Raw genomic sequence first — 22,416 nt, 5'->3', positions numbered from 1 at the left:
CGAAAAAGATCCCAGAACTAACAAACCAGAATACGGATGGCGTCAGAATAAGTACGTAGGCATTCTGCGGGCGCGGCGCGCGGGGCGCCCGCCTGCTTGCTCTGCCACTTCGTCTGCTTCACCCCCTCAAAAACCTAAAATCCGACTATAAGAGCGCCTTAATTTGTTACATGAGCCTTTAGTTCTTGTCGTTTTAGCGAGCTAAACAATAAAAGAAACCACAAACATTATAACACAATTTATTACCGACCTAACAGAAGCAGTGTTACACAAATGAATCTATTTATTTTTGAAGCAAAAATTTAACTTTTACTAATATTTTTTTTATTTATTTTTTTCAAGTAAAAAGCGAAAAATGCCCACCTTCGAAAGGTCCCAAGAAACAGCTAATTGTTATTTTTTTTTATAGATATACATTAAGTAAACATGTCATTATTGTAAGTGAATAATAGAGAATCTATGCAGCGCGGTGCATACCGGTGGCAAACAAAACTTTATGCTTAGACTTCTTGTTTTTCTTCCCAGAGGACGGAGCCGAGATGTTGGACTGCAGGGCGGCCTCGATGGCGTCGCTCAGCACCAGCGCGCGCGGCGCGCAGCCCTCGTCGTCCGGCGGCGGCGGCGGCGAGGGCGCGCGCCGCACTCGCCACGTACCGGAGGTCCCTGCCATCTGAAAAATACAATGGGAATTGTAAATATGGTGTCTATGGTAACTTATATAGTGTTTATTTATTTTCTCAAAAATGGACGGCTGTCTTGCTGGTAAAAAAATAGGTCATGAAGTGCATAGTTTATGGCCAGTCAAAAATGAAAAAGTTAACATTGCAGTTGCATACAAATTCCATTATTTGTCCAGTTCCAAACTTTAAAAAAAGTTCAAATGGCCATATCAAATGAAGGCATAGGTCCATTAAACAGCCAAATAAATCAACTCTATATAAAAAGTAATTAAATGTTGCACATAGCGTTGTTGTAACACTGGCATTCCATTTAACTCAACCAAACAATTGTTATTATATTGTACTAAACACTAATCAATATGTAAACAGGCCCTAAGGCTAGTTAGTGTGTGTGTGTCGTAAAGTTAAGGGCCTCATAAGATAAAAATAAATTATTAATTACCCCAGAATGGAATTATTTAAAATACCGGTGTCTTTAAGAAAGTACTTAATTTAAGCTCAGGAAAGTACTCTTGATATATTTGGAAATAAAAAAAACACGGTGTATATGTCTCGGCTGGAAGGCTACTTGCTAGCTCCAAATTCGTTTTAAACGGACATTCAAGGTCATCTATTTAATACGAATCCTCAGCCAGCAAGTAGCCACTTCTGAGCCTCCCCACGCTAGCCCAATGCGGATTGGGGACTTCACATACACCTTTGAATTTCTGCAGATGTATGCAGGTTTCCTCACGATGTTTTCCTTCACCGAAAAGCTAGTGATAAATATCAAATCCCCCCCCCCCCCCCCCTACTCCCCTCTTAAGTGAACTGGAAACCTGGCATCTTTACCCTGTAAATTTATAAATTTTCTTTTTTATTTTCTACTCAACTCATCATGTAGTAATATAGTATTTTCTGTTTTTTAAGTTAATCTGTATCGCCTTTGTTAGTTAAGATACTTTACTGCGGAAGAGCGGTGTCTCTTATCACAAGTATTTCTGAATACTTAAAAAGAGACGTCTAACCCTGTTATTGTAAAAATCATGTATGCTAACGAATAAATATTTTTTTTTTTTAAATGATATTTCGTACATAAGTTCCGAAAAACTCATTGGTACGAGCCAGGATTTCGAATGTATTAGAATTAATTATTTATTTAAATGTTTGGCATTATTACAAATATAGGTCGTATTATAAATATTGGTTTTACAATAGATTTGTAACACGCAAAATTACTGTTTACGCTGTATACAGTAATTTACCTTGGCAAAGGATAAACCCGAGGAGGAGGCCGGTGAGCCGGTGGGCGACGGAGCGAGGTCGGGCGGCGGCGGCGCGGGCGCGGCGGCGGGCGCGGCGGCGGGCGCGGGCGGCGGGAAGTGCTCGGCGGAGCGCACGTCGGGGCGCGGCGGGCCCGCGGCCGCGCGCCGCTCCGCGCGCGAGCGGCGCCGCTCCTCGCGCGCCTGCCGCGCGCGCTCACGCCGGCGACGGTCTAGCTCTTCTGTAACGTTCAACCACAGGTTACATTTCATCGCTTGATATACGCGAACGGCCACGGATTAGTCTGACTTTTGGTCCCGAGTGGATTGCAGCGAGATCAAAACTACAGTCAGCGCTTATATTATGTGCCAGCGCTGACTGTACCGCCGAAATTGTTACAGTACAGAAGGATTTGCGGTAGAGTAGTGACACTAATAAAAATGATGAAGGGCTAAAACATACCTGAAAAGTTTTTGATCGCGGCTTCAGTGACGTACGGTGGATTAAGCTCCATTTCCACTATATCAAAAGAGCAATTAAGTGGCAAGTGCGCAGCGTACGGCATATGCTTTCTGGTCTGAAAGAAAAATATTGAGAAATCGTAATTAAAGTTTTAAATATAAATTTATAACTGAACAGTAATTTATGTCCATTCAATCAAAACTTGACAAAAAATTTACCTGTTCAACGAGTGATAATGTTTCGCGATGCAGGACGCGACCGACGATGGTTGTCGGGGCGGCCGCTAGCGCACCCCACGACGCGTTGAGCATGCGCACGTTGAGGCTGTTCAGGAACACTTGTTGCCCGTCGGCAGCTGTCAACAAAACAAATATTCTACAAATGTACAGCCTTAAATACCACTAAACTCGAGTGGCCCGTGAACCATGAAACAGGTGGTTTTCTAATGAAACATAGGAAAAGGACTTTACAGTACATATGGGGCTACTTTATAGCACTAGTGCGAGAAGTAGCATATTATGTTACTGTGTCGAACATTTAAAGGGCCATATGTACTGTAAAACGTTGTACGATACATGTGCGAATAGGTAATTCGCAACTCGTGTCGATTTAAAACACTCCCTTCGGTCGTGTTTTAATTTATCGCCACTCGTTTCGAATTTCCTATTTTTCGCACTTGTATCGTAATGTACTAATTTAGTTCTAAATTTCAACTAACTGAGAAAAGAATAACACATATCTGTTGCACAAAATTTTTTAACCATCAAAAACTATAGTCATTCGCAATAACTTTCCAACCACTTAGTTTAGTAAATTAATTGATGTTTAATGGCAAAACCAAACCGTGTCATCCTGACAACGCGTGCTCCCGATGATGCCCCTCGGTATGGAGTAAAACACGTTGAGCAATTTTCCACTTAAAATCGCGAGTGAAACATTTGAATATATTTAATATCATTTTTAAGAAAAAAAAACCGACTTCATTGAGGGAGACCGGTGAAAGAACGATTATTGTTGATTTGAGATTTCATACAATGAAATTAAAAAGACAGCGTCCTACGCCTAATTATGTAGAAAAGGAGGTAACATGTTTGTTTTTTTTTTTTTGCCACTGCACCCACCTTGACACATTTCAGATTTGCCCTATGGTTGACTGGTAAGATACCTACCCGCAATAGGGTATTCGACTGTATTTAAGATAAATTATTTCAAACCATGCATGAAATAAAGCACCAGATAATTATTAAAAAAACTAAATAGGATAGAAATATAAAAATGTGCCTTCAAAACCTAACTACTTGGCAAAGAGAACAAATTGCCAAACGTGAACTATGCATCATTGAAGAGTTCCGTTCTGTTCATCATCAGCAGTTCCACTTCAGCAAATGTCACTTCTACAAATGTAAATACTTGATTTGTTGATGAAAATACTAAGATCACTATATAGGTATATATGCCTTTAACATTTGAGGGGTTCCCTCGATTCCTCATGGACCCCATCGTCAGAACTCGAACTTGACAAAAATTTGTCTTGAAAACCTAATTTGCTTAACAAACACAGCGAAGAGGACAAATCGCGAAACGTGTACTATGCGTCGTTGAAGAGTACCATTTTGATCATCATCAGCAGTTCCACTTCATCAGATGTCACTTTTTAAAATGTAAATGCTTGATTTGTTAAAGAAAATACAAAAATCACTATTCAATTCAATTCAATACATTTATTTCAGGTCAAATAGGCCCATATAGTTTGTTAGTAATTACATTATACTATATTAAAGGTTACTATATGTATGCCTTTCATATTTGAAGAGTTCACTCGATTCCTCGTGGACCCAATGGTCAGGACTCAAACCTGACAAAAATTTGTCTTGAGAATCTAATTACTTAACAAACACAGCAAAGAGGAGAAATCGCCAAACGTGTACTATGCGTCGTTGAAGAGTTCCATTCTGATCATCATCAGCAGTTCCACTTCATCAAATGTCACTTTTTTAAATGTAAATGCTTGATTTGTCAAAGAAAATACAAAAATCACTATATGTATGCCTTTCATATTTGAAGAGTTCCCTCGATTCCTCATGGACCCCATCGTCAGAACTCGAACTTGACAAAAAATTTTTTTGAAAATTTAATTTACTTAACAAACACAGCGAAGAGGAGAAATCGCCAAACGTGTACTATGCGTCGTTGAAGAGTTCCATTGTGATCATCATCAGCAGTTCCACTTCATCAAATGTCACTTTTTTAAATGTAAATGCTTGATTTGTTACAGAAAATACAAAAATCACTATATGTAAGCCTTTCACATTTGAAGAGTTCCCTCCATTCCTCATGGATACCATCATCAGAACTGAGTTTTGACAAAAACGGGACCAATCTGTATATATATAAATTCAAACGAAAAATAATTTTCAAAATCGGTTCAGAAATTACGGAGTTATGGAGTAACAAACATTTAAAAAAAAAAAAAAACAAAAAAAAAACATACAACCGAATTGAAAACCTCCTCTTTTGAAATCTTGAAGTCTGTTAAAAAATGATGTTTATACGAGTAATCTAGAACTAGAACATCTAAACTGTCATTTGACACAATATCAATTGGGAGGTGATGACTGAATTTATTTTTTTATATGTTCATGTCACCAACTGATGGTCTTTCCACCGCGGCTGACTATTTTTTCAATTCATGATAGCATCTCTATCATCTCAAAAAGTTCAGCCGCATTATAGCCATTTTTCATCCATGCAGCCTAAAAAGATTCATTTACAGTCCTCAAAGGATTAGTCAGGTGTAATATTGCTAATAAATTAATTGTTTGGTTGAAATTGGTCATTAAAAATATTACAATGTATAAGTTTGTTTACCTTGGTAAAAGTAGAAGTATTTCGCTTGATTCTGCTTGTCAGCATCAGTTAAAGAGGTGTCTTTGGACTCTTCAGTAGCATCTGGACAGTCAATCAATGGAAACTCTTCAGGTTGATTTTCATTTATATTATCTATATTGAACTCAGGTGCATATGGATTTAAGCTGGACCCAACATCAGTCACTTCCAAGTTCTGCATTTGTTCTAGTACAATATCTATACAGGCAGCACCTTCTTCAGTCACATCAAACCAATCCACCCTGTTTTGATTAACTTCTTGTTTCTCGTATACTGTTGGAGCTTCGTCTAGGACCTCTTCTTTTATTTTAGTGACATCACATTGTAAATTAATTGACTCCTCTTTCACCCTTAGCAATTCTAATGCTTGTTCCATGAATACAATTTCAGTTGTATCTATTTCTGCTAATATTTGATCTTCAATTTCCTTCCTTTCCCTCTTCAATATGTCATGTACCTAAAATTGAACATTAATTTTAAAAAGTTACAACTGGAAAATTCACCATACTGTTATGTACAGACATAGGAATCCGTGGGGCAAAACTGTTTCACAAGGAGTTCCTGTATCGATAAACTCAACTATCGATGCTAATTCTATATACTAGTGATCACTCAAGGGTTTGCTTGTAAAATATATTTTTATTAAGAGTAAAAATTTTTTTAATAACAATTCAATGTACTCTTCTTCGTTTTTAAGACAAGACAAGACAATTTTATAACAAACTAGCATCAATAGTCGAGTTTATCAATACAGGAACTCCCTACTTATTTACAATTTTGCCCCACGGATTCCTATGTCTGGTTATGTATATATATTTATTTAGTTTAACACTTTGACACCCATTTCAATACTCCAGCTATGGAGTGTGGAATTAAAAGGAGTGAAATCTCTTATGGTAGAACTATTGCAAAAGTGTCCAACTGTCAGCTATAAATAATAGTTCCAAATCTCTCCAGAGTAGCGCTAGAGTAGCTAAGAACCTAGGCGTTATTGACGAAGTGAGGTGCCCTGTCTGTTTTTTTTTTTCAAGTATTCTAGGTATTGTAGCGCCACCTATTAAGGTTTTTTGATGACACTTTTTCGTACATGGAGATTTCATTCCTTAACTCTACCTTCCATAACTCCAGCTGAAAACTCATATATTCAAAACATCAAAATCCATGTGAGGAAATAAAGAACTGGCTACTCCAGCTAACTTTTTTAGAATGACATAAACTGACTGTAATACTAACTGACATTTGTTTAAGATTGTCAGTTAAGATGTAACCAACCCGTATAATTGTATTACGAGTTTGACAAGGTATTTACCTGTTTTTTATTAGCAGCAAAGAACTTGGCATATGGTGCATCTTTGATACCCTCAAGAGGCAGCACTGCAGCCGCCTCGGCCTGCGCCTGGCCGCGCGGCGGCGCCGCCTCCACCACCGTGGAGCCCCGCAGGCGCCGCACCAAACGCATGCTTATCTAGAAGGAAAATTAATCATCATGTAATCGATATTAACATTTGGACAAAGGTTAAATTTGTTGATTGATGAAGACACTTTGGTTTAAGTAGCCAAAAGTGAGGTTGATAAACATGTTTACAACTAATAAAAGCATTAGTACCTCCTCTGCAGGTGATTCCCATTGCACCACCCTTGTTGGCTTCATATCTTTAACCTGAAGAGGAGCATGACAGACTGGACATGGTGGAGGTTGCTTGTCATGAGTCTCAGCATAATGCATGACACAGGGCCAGCAGTAGACATGGCCACAGAGGCCGGCGCGGCCCGCCACTGGAGCTCCCAGGCAGATAGGGCACTCGGTGCTTCCAGTGCTTCTAACCACCTGTAAAAAAATCATGAAATAATTAATTAATTAAATTGTAAGGCAATATAATTATATTCTCAAATAAATCAGGTGTGTCATAATTGGTGTCCAAGGTTCTCAGCCATTGAGCTGCGTTAGAAGTGAGTGAGAACAGGTCTTCAGGCCTTCCAAGGTAAGCTTTTGAGGGGGCACTTCTACAAATAAACATAGAAATAGAAGCATGACTTAGTAAATACCACATTAAGTGTTTTCTAAAGTAAAGATGCTAGGCATGAAGAATTTCATACATTGATCTGCCTGTACCTCTATCTATCGCACGCGCATAATTACATGGGTGTCATGCACGGTGGCATTGACCACCAACATGATTGGCCGGGACAGCAATAATCATGGGATGAAATATGCATGTATGAACTTCTTCATGCGTAGTAATATAACTTTAGGGGTCCAAGCACATGTACTGGTCCAGGTTCGCGTTGAAAGACTGCTTTTTCATAACTACCTGACTTTGTACACAAATGTCAAACCCTAACCTAACATCTTTAGTTTACCTGTAGGTTAAAGTGGCTAAATCATTATACCAATTTTGTACAGAGATCTGCGCCATTAATAAAATTTAAATGTTACAAAGCAAGTTAGTACGAGGGTTGATTGAAAAATTCGCGGCCTGGCCAATAAAAAATAAATAAATCATTATACCAATTTTGTACAGAGATCTGCGCCATTAATAAAATTTAAATGTTACAAAGCAAGTTAGTACGAGGGTTGATTGAAAAATTCGCGGCCTGGCCAATAAAAAAAAAAACTTTTTTCTTTTTTCTGCCGCCATTTTGAACTGTCATTATTCAACTGTCTTTCCGCGAAATTTCAATTGGCGTCTATATTTAAAAACAATTTTAGGGCATATTTAAAGTTACGTGTCGGTAGATATCGTGAAAATGAAGAAATTAGAGCAGCGTGCTGTGATTAAATACCTGCATAAAAAAGGATTGACACCGAAGCAAATTTATGATCATATGCAAAGTACATTATGCCCTAATGTACTTTGCATATGATCATAAATTTGCTTCGGTGTCAATCCTTTTTTATGCAGGTATTTAATCACAGCACGCTGGTGAAAAAATGGGCAGCTGAATTCAAGCGTGGACGAGATAGTATCGCAGATGACCCTCGTCCCGGGAGGGCAACAACGGTGACTAACACGGACGATGTGGCAATTATATGCGAAATAATAATGAAAGACCGGCGATTAAAGGTGCGGGAAATAGCTGACATCGTAGGCATCTCTTATGAAAGAACTCAAAATATTATAGTCAACGAATTAGGTTTTTCCAAGGTGTCGGCGAGATGGGTCCCGAGGCTTCTTTCAGTGGAACAAAAAATCGCTCGCCGTACTAATTCACGTGAATGTCTAGACCTGTATGAAGCCGATACTCGAGACTTTTTGTAACTATGGACGAGAAGTGGGTCCACCACTATACACCAGAGACCAAACAGCAATCGAAGCAGTGGGTTCGTCCTGGATCTCCGCCTCCCAAATAAGCCAAAGCAATTTTGTCGGCCAATAAAGTCATGGCATCTGTTTTCTGGGATGCAAAGGGAATAATAATGGTTGACTATCTCCAAAGAGGTAAAACTATAAATTCCGGCTATTGTTACGAGTTATTACGCAGATTACGCGAGGCTCTGAAGATAAAAAGACCTGGAATGTTGACAAAGAAAGTTATCTTCCACCAGGACAATGCACGTGTTCACACGTCACTAAAATCGATGGCGGAGATTGCCAAATGTGGGTTTGAATTATTGCCCCACCCACCCTATTCACCCGATTTAGCACCATCGGATTTTCATCTGTTCCCCAATTTAAAAAAACATATGGGTGGTATGAAATTTTCAAGCAACGCCGAGGACCAAGCTGAGGTGGATGCCTATTTTGAAAGTCTCGAGGAAAACCTCTTCAAAAGTGGTGTAATGGCTCTGGAATCCAGATGGAACAAGTGCATTCAACTCGACGGGGACTATGTAGAATAATAAAAATAAATTAAAAAACCTCTGTTTTGTTTTTAATATTCAGGCCGCGAATTTTTCAATCCACCCTCGTATTCAACTGCCATTTTGTAAGCGAATGTGAGAAAATGCATTTATGGAAGTGAGTAGCTTCATCCAAATAATTATTATTTTCATATCAAGGACAAAGAAAGAGGTATAGAAAAATGCTTACAATTTCTTCAATTTGCTCCCACTTTATAGGCACATCAGGATCCAGTATGTTAGCCCTGTAGTCGCCATCCTCTTTCACCACAAACTGGCAACTAGAAAAAGGTCCATATTTAAAATGTTCATATGAAACATATGGGGATCACTAGTATTTTGGTAAATTAACTATTACTTGTTATTATATTGTATATTATTATTCTGTCTCATCAGCCGGGAGAAAAATGTAGCACAGTTTGTTAAAAAAACCGGGTAAGTGCGAGTCGGACTCGCGCACGAAGGGTTCCGTACCATTATTTATAAAAATGGCAAAAAAATATGTTTGTTGTATGGGAGACCCCTTAAATATTTATATTATTCTGTTTTTAGTATTTGTTGTTATAGCGGCAACAGAAATACATCATCTGTGAAAATTTCAACTAATCTAGCTATCACGGTTTATGAGATACAGCCTGGTTACAGACGGACAGCGAAGTCTCAGTAATAGGGTTCCATACCCAAAGGGTCCCGTTTGCCCCTTTGGGTACGGAACCCTAAAAACTGTTTTACCCTGTTCTACTAACATGCTTAGTAGATGGCCAATTATGGAAAGGCCTTATAACTATGTACCACAAAAATGCATTTTTGGTTAATTTAATACAAAAAAAATAGCAATTCATTTTTAAGGACCATAACTATGGCAGTAGGGATTGCAATCCGGTCCGGCGGATCCGGTAATCCGGCCGGATCCGGCACTTTTCAGGAGCTACCGGATCCGGTAAAAATCACAGGATCCGGACCGGATCCGGTCACACAAAAAAAACGCCTAAATACAGCACGCACTGTGCGGTTTAGATGAGGAAAAGGCGACGGATGAGAGGTATGAAGCTGAACAGAGCATAAAACGAATAAAAAAGTTTAAATTTAGTTAAATAAAAATATATGTATTATGACGATGACTGGGAACAGAAGTTGCCTTTCATGTTGGTGGCACGATATAACGATTACATAAATACTGTAATAGAAGGAAAAATTAAACGATGTAGATGCCATGGAAGCCATTTGTAATTTATGCTAAAGAGAAGAAAAGAGTGTCATAATGTAGGAGTGTCATAGTGTAATAGTGTCATAGGAGATTAAAAGTAAACATATGAGCAGGATTAAGTCGGCGGTACTCAACCGACTAGAGTTGGGCTAATCAATATGTGTTACATGTGTGAATGAATATAATAATTATGATTGTAAGTTTGTATTGAAAATGAATGTGTGAAATGAAATGATAACATTGATAATCTTTAGTTTACTTCGATTTTATATATATATATATATATTTATATATGATAAAATATTCTTTATTTTCTATTCAAATTTGAGAGACAATCTTTTGTATTTACAATTTCATCCAATCTTATGCAATATCCTTCATGGTACATGCTACTCTATGTCTAGCCAATTCTTTATTTGATCCATGTAACTTTTCTTAGGGACTCCTTTCCGCGATGGATTCAATCCTACACTCTATTATTTTTCGCATGAGATCGTTGTGTCGTGTTCCATTCCCTATCATTTGACCAATATACGAGTAATTGTCTGAAAATTAAAAAAAAGTTAATTTTTTTAAATCACATAGTCTACTACTTTCTTGGGCAAAAAATGAGGGAAAATTTAATATCATTTTGGTTAATAGTAAAATATCTTATTTTCTTACTAGAATGGATGTCAACGTTACAAAGAATTAAATCAAGGAACAGTTACGAAAACTTGTCATTTCAAGGAGTTGAATTCCCACCCCACATCCCATTACCGGGCTTTGGAAACTAATCAAATTTATAATTGTAAACGAAAATTTGAGCACTTGAGGTTATAATAAATGACCAATTCCATATTTTGGTTTTTAAGTGACATTGACAATGTCACACTTTTTACTACTAAGGGTTATTGTTAAGAAGTTATTAACTTCAAATTATAGATTTAGGAATACGTATTACGCAAAAAACTAGAAAAATATGTCATTTAATTAACTTTGATATCCCTATACCAAACCGGATCCGGTTTGCAATCCCTACATGGCAGCAAGTGATAAGTTAATTCACCCATTTAGTTTTACATCAAAAATAATTGTATAACTTACTAAGCACGCAGATAGAGATCATGACTATGCCGTTGAGCAGTTCTCTGGAAACCCTGACGACGCGGCACTGGATCTCTTCTGTCTGTACCCCCGCGGGGAGTATACATGAAGTTCAGCAAATGGTTCCAGTTTTGCTTCTTGCTTCCAGGTGCATACACAGACCCTATTTCAGGGTCTTCATCATCTCCTAACCTGTATCAACAAATGAGAAACATTCAGAAAAACTTACAATAAGTAGGGTGGCTATAATTATTCGGAACTGATATGTTACAATGGGGTAGTAATGGCATTACAAGGGAGGTTATGTATTTTGGAGCAGTATTGATATACAAAAACAGGACAGCCCTATGTATACAGGAGTAAGAAATAGGATGTATGGGAACCCTAACAATAATATGTGTGAGATCTATGACCTAAGATTTCAAGCATATTATACTATACAATCTTTATCGTATATTTAGCTCCTGGAAGCTCTTTTGTAAAGCATGTAGGGGTCTCAAGCAGTTCTGGTTGAGACTGAAAATGATGCAATAAGAATGGTTGTTGTGAAACTAGAAATCCAAAAAGATAATGTTGATGACAATACAATAACTAAGTACCTTTATCTAATAAAGCACCTCTTAAATGCAACTTTTATATTTTATTTACTTATTATAAAAAAAGAGAAGTTACATTCATTATTGTTACTTATCTTCCTAACTGCAAAGCAGCACACAGCATATATTACAGTACAATCTACAATATGCATATCATTGAATGTTTACCTGGCGATCTCCGTTCCACCCAAAGCGTAGTTGGGGGCCCCGCGAGCCCGAGGTCTCCGGTCAATTTGACCCCGACCCCTCTGCGCTGGTACATTCTTCCGATTAGGCTCATTTTTAGGAGCGCTTCCAGGACCTTCGCGTTTCTTATTGTTTCTTGGCCAAGGTTTGTGCGTCAATTCTATGATCAAACATAAATATAAATAATCAAGTCACCTGACACAACATGACATAAGAAAGCATAACAAAATATGTGACCTTCATCTTTTGTACTCACCCGTACTTTTTTTACCATCGACGGCCGAAGCCCTCGATTGTAGTTGAGATGAGCGATTGATAGATTTCTTGTCCATTTTGGATTCTTCCAACATCCACAAAAACAGCTGAGCGGGATGCTCCCCGAGGAGATGACGATTTTACGTAAAAGGGCGACATTTTAGAAAGCCATGTTTATAATCCGACACAAGGAAAAAAAGAATCCTTTGTAGAAATACACTTTACCTAGCAGTAATGGGTTATTTCAAAACTCTTTACACAAAAAAGGGAGTAGATTCTACTCCCTTTCGTCGATACCGACGAAAATATTATAAGAAACTGTGGTTCACCGCGTGCCACTAATATGGCGACTACACAAAAATTAGAAGACTGTGTAGTATGATTGCGCACTTCCTTAAAAATATTTTTAATACTTTGAAAGCCCCGCAAATATAACACTACATTTATTTTTGTAAAAACTTTTATTTATTCCTAATATTAGTATATTTTATTGACACATGTTCTTTCAAATTTAAAAAGTATAACATTTGACTATATTTCTAGAAGAAAAGTTTTTGTTTTGCTTTTGTTATGTTGGCATTTTGGGTAGAGGTACAATGTAAAAGTGCAGGCCCAATCAAATCAAATTGAATCTTTTTAAAAAATTGCAAAGTATTTACACTTCATACTTTTCAAATAGATTCTTAATACATATTCTTTTAATGACTGATTTATATTATGTACTCAAACAGACCCAACTTGTCAGTAGAAAAAGGCGCGAAAATAAAATTTTCGATCGACCTTTCGCGGAGATATTTTTTTAAATTTGCCGCCTTTGTCTACTGGCAAAGTGGTTGTGCCAGAGTATATAAACCCTGTTTACATGCGTGCCGAGACTTAGCAAGCGTGGACGCAGTTATGCGGTGGAATGGGATAAGAATATCGCTAGTTCCCTCTAACGCATAACTGCGTCCCTGACGCCTTGGCACGCACAGTGCCGGATTAACCATTAAGCAAAATAAGCACTTGCTTAGGGCACCACGTCTAGGGGGGCACCAAAATCGTAGGAAAAAAAAGGAAAAGGCTGCATCAGCATCGCAGTCTTAGTGTAGTACTTATGTACACGTAACTTTTTGGTATGTGTCTACCCATCTAATAACGAAGGGTCGTAATAGAGTGAGGACACGTAAGCACATCTCGAACCTTACGCGGAGGCTCTCAAAGCTCATGGTCAAAAAATCTTACCGTCGGGCTTGTGGCCAACTGATTTTCTCGACGTAGATTACCGATTTTATAGCGAATTTTGCTCTCTTGCACACCAGATGTGTCGGCCAGGCCGAGTTTCTGCAGAGCCGCGATCCTGCGACCTAATTGTTAAAGTGTTATAAAGGGCCCCGCGAAGGCCGAAAACCGAAAGTATCTTATCAAGTTGCGCTTTCGAGGTAAGCCAAAGGCTGAGCAGTAGGAGAACCGTGATTACATAGGTTCGATTTCAAGCCAGCAGCTGGGCCTTCTGCTTTGCTCACACCTCGCCGTTGGTTGTATTGTATGATAACGCGCCGCGATCGGACGCTCCGGCCGGACGTCCAGCCATTCTTACCTCGTCATTGGTCAAATTCAAGCCTTGCTTTCTTCCAGCTCGACCTTTGGCCTATACGTAAGCGCCGATCGAACGCTCCGCGCGTTCAGCCTTATGGAAAGCTCAGCCTTTGCTTTTAAAAACACTGATTTAAAGTTTCATGATTCAGACCAATCAAATTAGATCGAAAAATAATAATAAATAATAATTAATTCCCAGCAAGCTGGAAATTGTTTTAATACTTTCATTTGGTCTTAAATGCGTGTAATCCGAGTTTGCTCCATCCCAAGAGGTGTGCATACCTTTTGGGATCCTTAGAAGATATTTTTTTCCTTTGGATTGCCAAACCATAGCACTTGGTGGATCAGACACTGGTAAGGCGTTTTCGGATTATTACATGATTTTACCAAAAATAAAAAATGTCGATTTTTTTTTTTTACAATTTACTACGAATACAGTCATATATAAATTTTATTGCAAGAACATAGTTAAATTACATTTCGGATCCTCAGATATCAATTTTAGTCATAATTAGAACTATTTTTCCAACGGACCGTACCGTTTTCGATTTACAAGAAAAAAACTGATAAAGAGGAAACATTTACCAGCACACCTCCTGGAATGGAGCAAACTCGGATTACACGCATTTTTAGGACGAAATTCGAAAAAATCTAATTTTATTGGCCTAGGTAATTGTGACACATAATTATTTAAGAAAACGGGACTTAATCGCGTTTGACTAAGTTCCAAAATTACCTCCAACGTCAAGATAATGATGTCGACTTTACCCAGTCTTCTCCGAGACCATGGGGACAACGCCGTCCTTGAAACGTCAGGTCAGGTCAATAATTTGCTATTTAAGACATGGCTAAGCCCCTACTGAAGGCCTTTGCCCTTACATGAATGAGCTTCACAGGAAAACTCTATAGAGGTTGCAAAACCCTGTGCGGAGTACGGCCTGTCTTACGTCTTCGCTTACACTTCGATATTGGTTGGCTTGGTCTCCGGCCTAATGCGAAACACGGTCTTCGAATTTGCTTAGGTACACTTGACCTTACCTACTGTTACATTACTGCTGCAGTACTGTCAATTTCCGTGATAAAATGATGTGATGGATTTAAAGTCTATTCTCAGCAGTAATGCGGCAATAAACGTCACTCAATTTACTAAGAAAATTCGATGTAATCTTGATGAGGGGGCACCATGGTCTAGGAATGCTTAGGGCATCAAAATATCTTAATCCGGCACTGGGCACGCATGTAAACGGGCTTAAGAAAAAAATAATAGGACAATAGACTTACAAGGTTTTTTTTTATTAAAAGGTACCCGGCAGAAAATTAGCGGGAAATTCACATTCCTCGAATTTTTTTCTTTCATATACGTTATACGTTGAAGAACTTTAATTGAACCTTAAAAACAATATCATATCTTTATTATTAAGTCTCAGTTTACTGAAAAAATACTTCCATATTAGCACACAAAATGGAGAACGCTAAATTACCAATCGAAAATGCTCATGAACCTACTGAAGAAGCTCATCAACCGGTGGTAAGAAATATTTATTTTTAAGATCAAAAATTGAATATAATAGTAATAAAGATGCTTAAATTTCATGGTGTTACTTATCTATTCTATACTTAGTGGTTATTGTCATCACTGTCAATGTTGGCAGCTAGAATTGCGTAAACTACTATTCAGTATTAAACTACCACAAGTTTGCTATAAAAATCGCATCATTAGTCATCATACCTACCTACATCGCTACGTATGTTCATTGTTGTTGTTGTAGTGCGTTAGCGGTATCACCATGAGTTCCCAAGAGGAGGCAAACAAACCGAAAAAGCGGCATGCAACGTTTGCAGATAACATGATGACTGAAAAAGAGCTTTCACAAACTAGCAGGTAAGTAACAAATGTTGAAACTTTCCAGATCGTTAGGTTGTGATAATCATTGACTTATATATTTATATTATTTCGTGAAGACGGGCTTTATGAGCGAGACGAAGTGGGATTTGACACCAATGTACTGGATTGGTGTCAAACCGCGTTATTGTGCGAAACCAATGCGAACAATTCGTGCAATCCAATGCAACTAGGAACAAAAAACTTTTATATTTGTATTTTTTTTAATTTTACATATATAACATATTTTTTCCTAGTTGCGTCTACGTTTAAGTCAATACATTTGTTACAACTGAAACAATAAGGTTAGAGAAGATATTTATATGTCAATCTAGGCGCTAAGCAACCTAGCACTTTATTACCAATAAGAATAGAATCGTTTATTGCGAATCATTGGTGTCTAGTACCTACCTACATATAGTTATTACAATAAAATTTGTGAAACACATGACACCCTGCAAATAAATCTTACATCTATTAGTTATTCAAAGGAGCAATAATTTAGGACTCTATAGTCCAGTGTTTAAAAATAAAATGTAATGTTTCTTAATGAAAACAAAACTAGGTACCTTAACTTATTTATAATATTTAGTAAATAATCTGTAAGCAATATATTATCCGTAGTATAAATGTGAAACTTCACTTAAAATGTTAAATTTTAAATAAGAAATAGGTAGGTAACCTATTTAGTTTTTTTTTTCTAATTCTGATATGCTGAGGTGTAGACCTCGCAACCTTATCTTAAAACTGAATAAGTGTATGGCTCCGCCATTTTCAAACATTCCAAAAGCCTAATCGACATAAAAATTCTACTTATTTAATCATCGAATCTACTCACAAAATTTCACGATAATCAGTTGATAATTGAAACATACGAAAGTGCTTTTGACCGAGCTGAAACGGAGATCTTCGCTATCGCTCGGTCAAAAATAAACAAGCAATGTTAAAAATTAAATTTGCCACCAAAACAAACACCACCATCTCAATTTCATTATAAGGTGTAATCGGGTTATTCCGAATACTTCAGGATGTCGGGTGATTCAAAAAATCCCCTGTTATTTTTTTAGAATCCATTTTTAGCCAACAATCTGAAATATTCGGATGTAAAAGATCATTTGGGTTTGTGGTAGTCTCTGACGAAAGATAACTTTTTTGTTGTGAAGTTAGGGTACGAACCCTATGGGTCAAATGCTTGACAAAATCGGTATAAGTATAATAAATGCCATGTATGGCCATCACTATCACCTATGGCTTAATAGGTAATCCAAGAGGCCTTCCACGTAACCGCTTTTCCCAGTGAGAAAATCAAAATTGTCATATGCTCCATGTTGTCACTTAGGCTGCCTGTTCACTGAGGCAGAGCGGAGCGGAGATGTGAGGAATCAACCAATAGCTTTGATTGTAATCCAGCGGAGCGGAGATTACAACGTTTCGCTCCGCCTCAGTGGACAGGCAGTCTTGGTAGCCTTACCCTGACCTTTTGGTTGAGTATGACGCAATATGTTATATATTACAGCTCCTACAAGGAAGCTCTGAGTCAGCCTGCGCCAGGGATCTCCCACCGCCAGCGTCTAGCGTGGCTGCAGAAGCGGCGCGGCCCCGGTTTATGGGTACGTATAGGTCAATAGGTGCATATATGATAAACTAAAATAAAGTAGTTAAAGGGTTTTCTTACGAATTATATAGACTTGTCGAAGTGTCACATCATGCTTTACAATGATAGATAAGTATTATATCAACTGATAAAGTCGTCAGGGCCTATTCATTTATTACGTCAGGCACAATTTTTGGACCCCCTCGAATAACTTTGTGTAAAAACATTTCCAATACATACTTTTTCACCGATTGTATATTAGAAAGTCATCTTTTATTTACCAAGACAATCCTAACGAGAAAAAACTTTCGTTGTGGTATTTATTTACAAGGTTCCTTTTTTGTGTGTTGTTCATTTCAACTCATTCAGCCATAAGTGATATAAATTATATAAAACAGTTTACAAGTTTTGAAGACAGCTTTATATATACGAATATTGCGAATCAAAAAAAGCTCGTAAAAACTAATATTAGATGGGAAACTTGCTAACATTGTCGCATGCGCAACTTTATCTGGTACATGGATATAAATAACTTTGATCCGAAATCAACCATTACCGAATAATGAGATCAATAAAACACGTAAGGGCGAATATATTATTGACAATTAGACAATAATCACAAAACACTGTCTCCACAGGTACAATGCGACGCGTGTAACTCCTGGCGTCATCTGCCGCATGTTGTTGACTCCCATCAGCTGCCGCCTAAGTGGTATTGCTCCATGAATCCAGGTCAGTCAGTATTAGTATTAAACAAGGCTTTTGCCCACACAGGCATCTGAAGGTGTTATTACATCCATCCGTTTTCAGGACACTTTCTGGTAAGTGTTTGCTGAGAAAGGTATATATTGTTTCCCTGTCCCTCTTAGCAGCACCATGGCTGAAAGTGTCCGGCGAAAGATTCGATCTAACACCTAACCCCTTAAGAATGCGAGCTTTTTATAAGGCGTATCATTACATTATTTTATTAGGATTCCTTGAAGCGTGACTAGGTATAACTTAGTAGCGAATAGTTTTACCACAGCATGAGGTCAACCAGGTACCTTTTAAGTCCCAGATTAAGTCAAATAGAGGAATTGGAGTAACGCAAGTTTTGAAGTTCCTCTTCTCGTAGGTCCTCCTTGAAGGTCTAAAAAGGCTCTTCGGCTATCCGGAGCTAAGTTCGGTATCATTACCATAGGCATACTATTAAAACTTTTAATTACAATTCAACCTCGATTCAGGCGCAAAACTGCTACATTTATATGAGTTTTTTTTTTAATAAAATTTATTATTTGTCTACTCAGTTTACTATATTTTATTTGACACTTTCGCAACTTTCAGATAAATCGTTAGCAGACTGCTCCGCCCCGGAGACTCCCCTGCGTATATCAGACGAAGAAGACCTGATCCACAGCGAGTACTCGGCCGGCTCGCTGGTGTGGGCGCGCCTGCCCGGCTGGCCGTGGTGGCCCGCCATGGTGGACGACGATCCTGATACGGAGCAGTTCTACTGGCTCGACGGCTTCTCCGATATACCGGTACTGTGGGACCTTACACCTGATAACAGCAAGTACTTAGGTCGCTGGTGTGGGCACGGCTGCCCGGCCGGTCGTGCTGGCCCGCCATGGTCAATAACGACACAGAGCAGTTTTATATTAAATAAATAAATATTATAGGACATTATTACACAAATTGACTAAGTCCCACATTAAGCTCAATAAAGCTTGTATTGAGGGTACTTAGACAACGATATATATAATATATAAATATTTATAAATACTTAAATACATAGAAAACACCCACGACTCAGGAACAAATATCCATGCTCATCACACGAATAAATGCCCTTACCAGAATTTGAACCCGGGACCATCAGCTTCGTAGGCAGGGTCACTACCCACTAGGCACTAGGCCAGACCGGTCGTCAAAACGTTTTATTACTTGAGTAATGCCCAAAAAAATCGATGTGATGATTGAAAATTAACACCACTACCAAAATATAATATGTTCACTAGTTACATTGTTTATTTATGACCTATGTGTATAAATTGTATAACATTTGTATTGTATTCAGACACATTACAACGTCGTGTTCTTCGATGAGAGAGGCGCCACACGGGCTTGGCTATCTCCAGAAAATTTGGAACCTTACACTCAAAATAAAAAGAGGTTCCGACGCCATTCAAGCTCCAAACAATACAAGAAACGACTAGAACGGTCTATACACGAGGCTGACAAAGCTGAAAAACTCACTGTGGCCGATCGTTTAGCCAAATTCAGCTTCATAAATACATACAAAGGTCCAATAGTCAGTCCGAAAAAGGTAACAAAAACCGAGCTGGAGATGTTTCAAAAGAAGTTGAAACGGAAATTCAATGTGGACTTTCCTATTGAAGCTTCGTCGGACTCAGAAGACGAGGAATCTATTCAGGCACTTAGGGAAATAAACAAAAAGAAGAATGTTATCCTGATTGGAACGCCTAGAAGTAAAAAGGCTAAACAAGATAATACTTCTAATAAAAATAATGATAATGCAGTCATAAAAACTGTTCTAGAAAAGCAGAAAAATGACAATCTTAAGCATAATGAGGAAAATAAAATAAACGGGGAAGACAGCGGACAAAAGCCTACAACGGAAAAAGATATCGAAAAGAATCCTAAAAAGAAAATTGACTTTAAAACTCCTAAGAAAGGATTAGATGTTGAGAAAAATACCACCATAATCAGCTTTGCCAGTGCAGCAACTACTAATACTCTTGACCAATCATTTAAAATGCCAGATTCTTTGGCTACTGAAATTGGCAGCACACCGACATTAAACTTGGGATCACAGATTAATGGCTATGATAATGGTAAGAAACATAAGTACATTATTTATGGGTAAATCGCAAGGATATCAAAAATTATACGGTTTCAGTGTTTTGATTAAGTTATTGATAGAATGAAAGGCGGTTCCGCAGCCAGCTTCCTGACACTGTGGGGCTACCAAAATGCATCGCAGCCATAATGTCTTATTTTTAAAGATATATATCGTAATCTGTAAGCTAGTTTTGGACGTGTTAGTGGCCAATACTACAATATATACCATTTGATTTAATACAATGTATTTTTTCAGATTCTTCAAAAACGTACGTACCTGAAGATGAATCTGATCCTGTAGTTATTACTCAAGATTTCCAGATTCGCGTGGATACTCCAAGCAGTGACGATTTTGAATTTTAGTACCTACAGTTTTTGCTAGGAATTCCTTCAATGATAATATTATCGATTAATAATTGCTTGATTAATGTTCAATAACTATGTAGATTGATTCTTAAAAATATATTTTTTCATTAAGTTGTACAAAGTTAAACTCCAAGAATAACAAATAGTCGGAGAACTCAAATTCTTAAATGAAATTCCTCCCTTTAATATTTAAGGAACAACCACACCTGCGGTACAAATGATTTTTGATGTCGTGTCGCTAGCATTTTGCCATAATTTACTTAAATAGTTAAGGTCACTACAGTAGCAATACAAATAGTGGCTAAGTTTAGACTGTAGAAGCTATACTGGGTACAGTGAGTACCCAATTTAGGGCGAATAAGAAACTTGTACATATCTTTTTGAATATATTGAGTATTGGCAAGTATTGGCCCCCATAAGATGTCACCTATAAACTCAAGCCGCCCAAATGTTATTGTTTTGGAACCTGTGTTCCCTGCCTCAAATATAAAAATTACTTTACTAGAATAAGTAAGATTTACTTTTTATCTCTCTAAAAATATTAAAAACTTAAATTAGCATCATAATAAAGAACACGTGATGAAATTGAACATATAACAACGTAATTTGTGAGTGAATCCTAGGTAGTTGCATCTGCTAGTGCCTTGACCGGTGTTATACTGGTACCTACTTATTATTATTTTTTAAACAATGATTGTGTTGTCAATTCACTAAAGGGTCTATTATTATTATTATATCCGTGGTGGCTCATCATCCTAATGTTTTATTATATTATATTTAAGTAATAATAAATATCTGATGTTATGATGCAAGTTAAGAATTGTATATTTAAATATATTAGTTATTTAAGTTACCTACGTTGAAATACAATATATTAAAGATTGTTATTAATTCAGCACAAACGTATTTTGATTAATTGATTAATGAGGCGAGGCATGTAAAAAAATTTCGTTTGTCACGATATGGCCTCTGCCCCATTTGCATCTCTATCTTCGGAGTGTCATGTCTGCACGTTGTCTGTGGTAGTCATTATATAGTCTGTCAAATCATTTCCGTCAGTAGAACAAAAGTGCCAAATTTAAGAAATCTAAGCGCGAAGGGGGGGGGGGGGGGGGGGTGTTGTCGTTGAGATTCAAGATGGCGAAGACGTCTCGAGAAGCACACTTAAAACTTACAACGAAACTTGACATTGGCAAAATCATCATAGATTTCAAAGAGCATATAATCACTACGTGATAGATTTTATTAGACATATTTTAAAAGAAGAAGCGCGAAGGGTATCGTCCCATAGACATTTTGAATTTCGCGCCTTTTTCTACTGATAGTTGTTTGACCGGCTATAGACGGGCGTACCGGACTGCGATCTTGGCCCAGTCAGCTTATAGTCTTACAAGACATTTCCGTCAGTAGAAAAAGGGGAAATTTTGAAAAATGGATGCGGGAAAGCTCGATCTGCCGTACAACATTTGTAATTTGCACCTTTTTCTACTGACTTGCTAACTTCGGTGTTCGCGGTAGGCCCTCGGATCAAATATTATACAAATAAATTACTGACCACGATCTTGGTACAGTCAAAAATCGTAATGTGACACAGGCAATTTGTTAAGAGGTGGCTCCCTTAAGCGCCAATTACATCCACACTTCACGATATCGGGCCCAAAATAAGTACCGATTTCGGGCCTGATAATCGTTTTTTCGTTTCACGGAATTCAGC

At 37.8% G+C, this 22,416-nt stretch overlaps 2 protein-coding genes across 3 annotated transcripts; one reads left to right on the top strand and one right to left on the bottom strand.

The window, feature by feature from the left end:
- Nucleotides 1–212: 212 nt before the first annotated feature.
- On the bottom strand, nt 213–12,861 carry LOC133521475 (E3 ubiquitin-protein ligase RNF10). Of its 2 annotated transcripts, XM_061856455.1 has the most exons (12): nt 12,443–12,820; nt 12,169–12,346; nt 11,405–11,596; nt 9,302–9,392; nt 6,877–7,098; nt 6,580–6,735; nt 5,253–5,727; nt 2,603–2,739; nt 2,385–2,499; nt 1,925–2,163; nt 639–670; nt 213–590 (listed from the first exon to the last, which is right to left on the bottom strand). In XM_061856455.1, exons 1-12 carry the CDS (start codon nt 12,534–12,536, stop codon nt 458–460), a joined length of 2,064 nt encoding a protein of 687 aa, XP_061712439.1. In that variant the 5' UTR covers nt 12,537–12,820; the 3' UTR covers nt 213–457. The 2 variants fall into 2 exon arrangements, with proteins under 2 accessions (XP_061712439.1, XP_061712438.1); XM_061856454.1 differs by having other exon boundaries at nt 213–670; nt 12,443–12,861.
- Nucleotides 12,862–15,252: 2,391 nt separating this feature from the next.
- On the top strand, nt 15,253–21,768 carry LOC133521474 (zinc finger CW-type PWWP domain protein 1-like). The gene is made up of 7 exons (XM_061856453.1): nt 15,253–15,547; nt 15,789–15,901; nt 17,418–17,511; nt 18,134–18,227; nt 18,819–19,015; nt 19,552–20,329; nt 20,593–21,768. Exons 1-7 carry the CDS (start codon nt 15,482–15,484, stop codon nt 20,697–20,699), a joined length of 1,449 nt encoding a protein of 482 aa, XP_061712437.1. The 5' UTR covers nt 15,253–15,481; the 3' UTR covers nt 20,700–21,768.
- The last annotated feature ends 648 nt before the right edge of the window (nt 21,769–22,416 follow it).

This window comes from Cydia pomonella, chromosome 9, assembly GCF_033807575.1.
Source record: "Cydia pomonella isolate Wapato2018A chromosome 9, ilCydPomo1, whole genome shotgun sequence".
Lineage (NCBI taxonomy): Eukaryota > Metazoa > Arthropoda > Insecta > Lepidoptera > Tortricidae > Cydia > Cydia pomonella.
This window is presented reverse-complemented; position numbering and strand designations above follow the sequence as displayed.